Source organism: Cyprinodon variegatus, unplaced genomic scaffold, assembly GCF_000732505.1.
Source record: "Cyprinodon variegatus isolate N-32 unplaced genomic scaffold, C_variegatus-1.0 Scaffold989, whole genome shotgun sequence".
In the NCBI taxonomy this organism is placed as follows: domain Eukaryota; kingdom Metazoa; phylum Chordata; class Actinopteri; order Cyprinodontiformes; family Cyprinodontidae; genus Cyprinodon; species Cyprinodon variegatus.
Genome location: NW_015151442.1, coordinates 223,683 through 225,477, shown reverse-complemented (window position 1 = coordinate 225,477; position 1,795 = coordinate 223,683). Strand labels below are relative to the sequence as shown.

General features: G+C 43.6%; 1 protein-coding gene across 2 annotated transcripts in view; it reads right to left on the bottom strand.

Annotated features, from left to right (window-relative positions):
• The window catches only part of rhbdf2 (rhomboid 5 homolog 2 (Drosophila)), a 59,950-nt gene that overhangs the window by 15,710 nt on the left and 42,445 nt on the right, over window positions 1–1,795 (bottom strand). The window contains exons 5-7 of one of the 2 annotated variants that reach the window (XM_015399114.1): window positions 1,465–1,587; window positions 1,268–1,377; window positions 866–1,084 (exon numbers count right to left, since the gene is read on the bottom strand). In XM_015399114.1, coding sequence (XP_015254600.1) covers window positions 866–1,084; window positions 1,268–1,377; window positions 1,465–1,587 — 452 coding nt within the window. The remainder of the gene's footprint in view (window positions 1–865; window positions 1,085–1,267; window positions 1,378–1,464; window positions 1,588–1,795) is intronic. The other variant, XM_015399115.1, reaches the window with a different exon arrangement.

The window sequence follows — 1,795 nt, the reverse complement described above, 5'->3', positions numbered from 1 at the left end:
AAGTGCAAAAATCTGGATCGGGACATCTCTAATTGGCATGCTAACTTGTTTCAAGTAATTTCTTACTTTTTTTATAAACCTTTTTTCCAGTTAGTGCTCTAGTGATGCCGTTACAATTTTTCCAATTTCTAAATATGAGATTCTTAATTTCTAGCTTCTCCTTTCCAGCATTGCCTCCAACATTGTCTATGGTTACGTTCACCCTGCAGGCCTTGATGCTCGATTCCGATTTCTTTGTAAAATCCGATTTTTCGCATTTCCAAATGTATGGGACTTGTATGTGATCTCCTGCTTTAACTGCATTCATACAACTTAAGTGTCCCGCATTCACAGTAGAGGATGTAATGACGTCACAAACCAGCGGGCTTCGTCTTTATTGAAGTAAACATGGATGTCGTGCTAGAGAACATCTAGCGATCTTTCCAAACCTTAAAAACTCAATCTTTTCAAGATGGTTAAAAAAAACTACTGCTCTCCGCATCATCGTCCGCTAAGGTGTTTGTTTTCCTTGCCACTTCAGTGTAGCAAGAAGCAGAATAGTGACCTATGTGGGTTACTAATGGCGATCAGGTCCGATGAATGCGACCTGGCCGTTCAGACACAGATCGCATTTGAAAAGATCAGATTCGGATTCAGGACCACAGATCCAAGTGGCCTGGGTCACACTGGAAAAAACACACTGTGTTGTTCAGACTGTCATGAAAAAGATCAGATCCAGGTCACATATGGGTAAAAAAGTGGGATTTGGGTCACTTCAGGCTGCAGCGTGAACGTAGCTTAAGTCTGTGTGTTTTTTTTTTGTTTCAAACATCTTATTAATCATGCATGTCATGCAATTAATCTGAAATGAAAATTAAGCTCTGACCTTTTGCTCTGGAAGTCGTCCAGCTGCTTCTGGACGTTGCTGCTAAGGCTGCGTCGGTAGTTTCGGTTCAACCACTTCCCCACCACGCCCATGCCGTAGTGTCGCTTCTTTTTGTCAAACGCAAAATGCTTGACTTGAGAAGCGATGCGTCGGCCGCGGTGAGGGGGGGCCTTTTCAGGCACTGGGGTGGGGGTCTTCATCCTTACTTCGTCCTTACTGCTGGTGGACAGAAACAGTGTAAAGGTGGCTTATAAGCCTTAGTTTAAAAAAAAAAAGATATCATCTATACAAATGATTGACTTTCAAAATGCAGGTTTTATTTTCTACCTTAAACTATTGAGGGTTTAAAAATCTCTATTTATTTATTTATGCTGTACAAACAAAAACAGCTGACTGACTCACAGGCTGGGGAACTTCTGGTCCAGCTGCTCGTTGGACGCAAGAGAGGCCGACATGGGAGGGGATTCAAACACGTCGTCAGCCATGGAGTACATCTCCTCATGAGCATCGACCTACACATCCAAAACCAGGAAGTTAAAGAAGCTCTGCGTCGCTTACAGAGGCTGCTTGATGTGGCAGAGGGGATGGTGGCGGCTGACCTTGCTGAAGAAAAGTGAGGAAGACATGTCTCCTGAGTCTACAGTGTCCTCCTCCACCCAGCTGGGCCTCATGAAGCTCCTCCTGGGGACGCTGCGGACAGAGCCTGCCAACCCACTACGGCCCTAAAGGAAAAGCAAAGCACTGATGCTTTCTTCTGGTATAAGGAAGATGCTCGTGTCGTAGGTAAAAGAGAAGAGACAAAGCTTAGCAGGGCTGGGCGATATTATCACCATATATTTGAGCGATATCGCGATACACATAACGTTTGGTTTTAATTTTTATTTTATTTCATTTTAACCAACTAAAAGCTTTTCACTAATAATTCTGCCA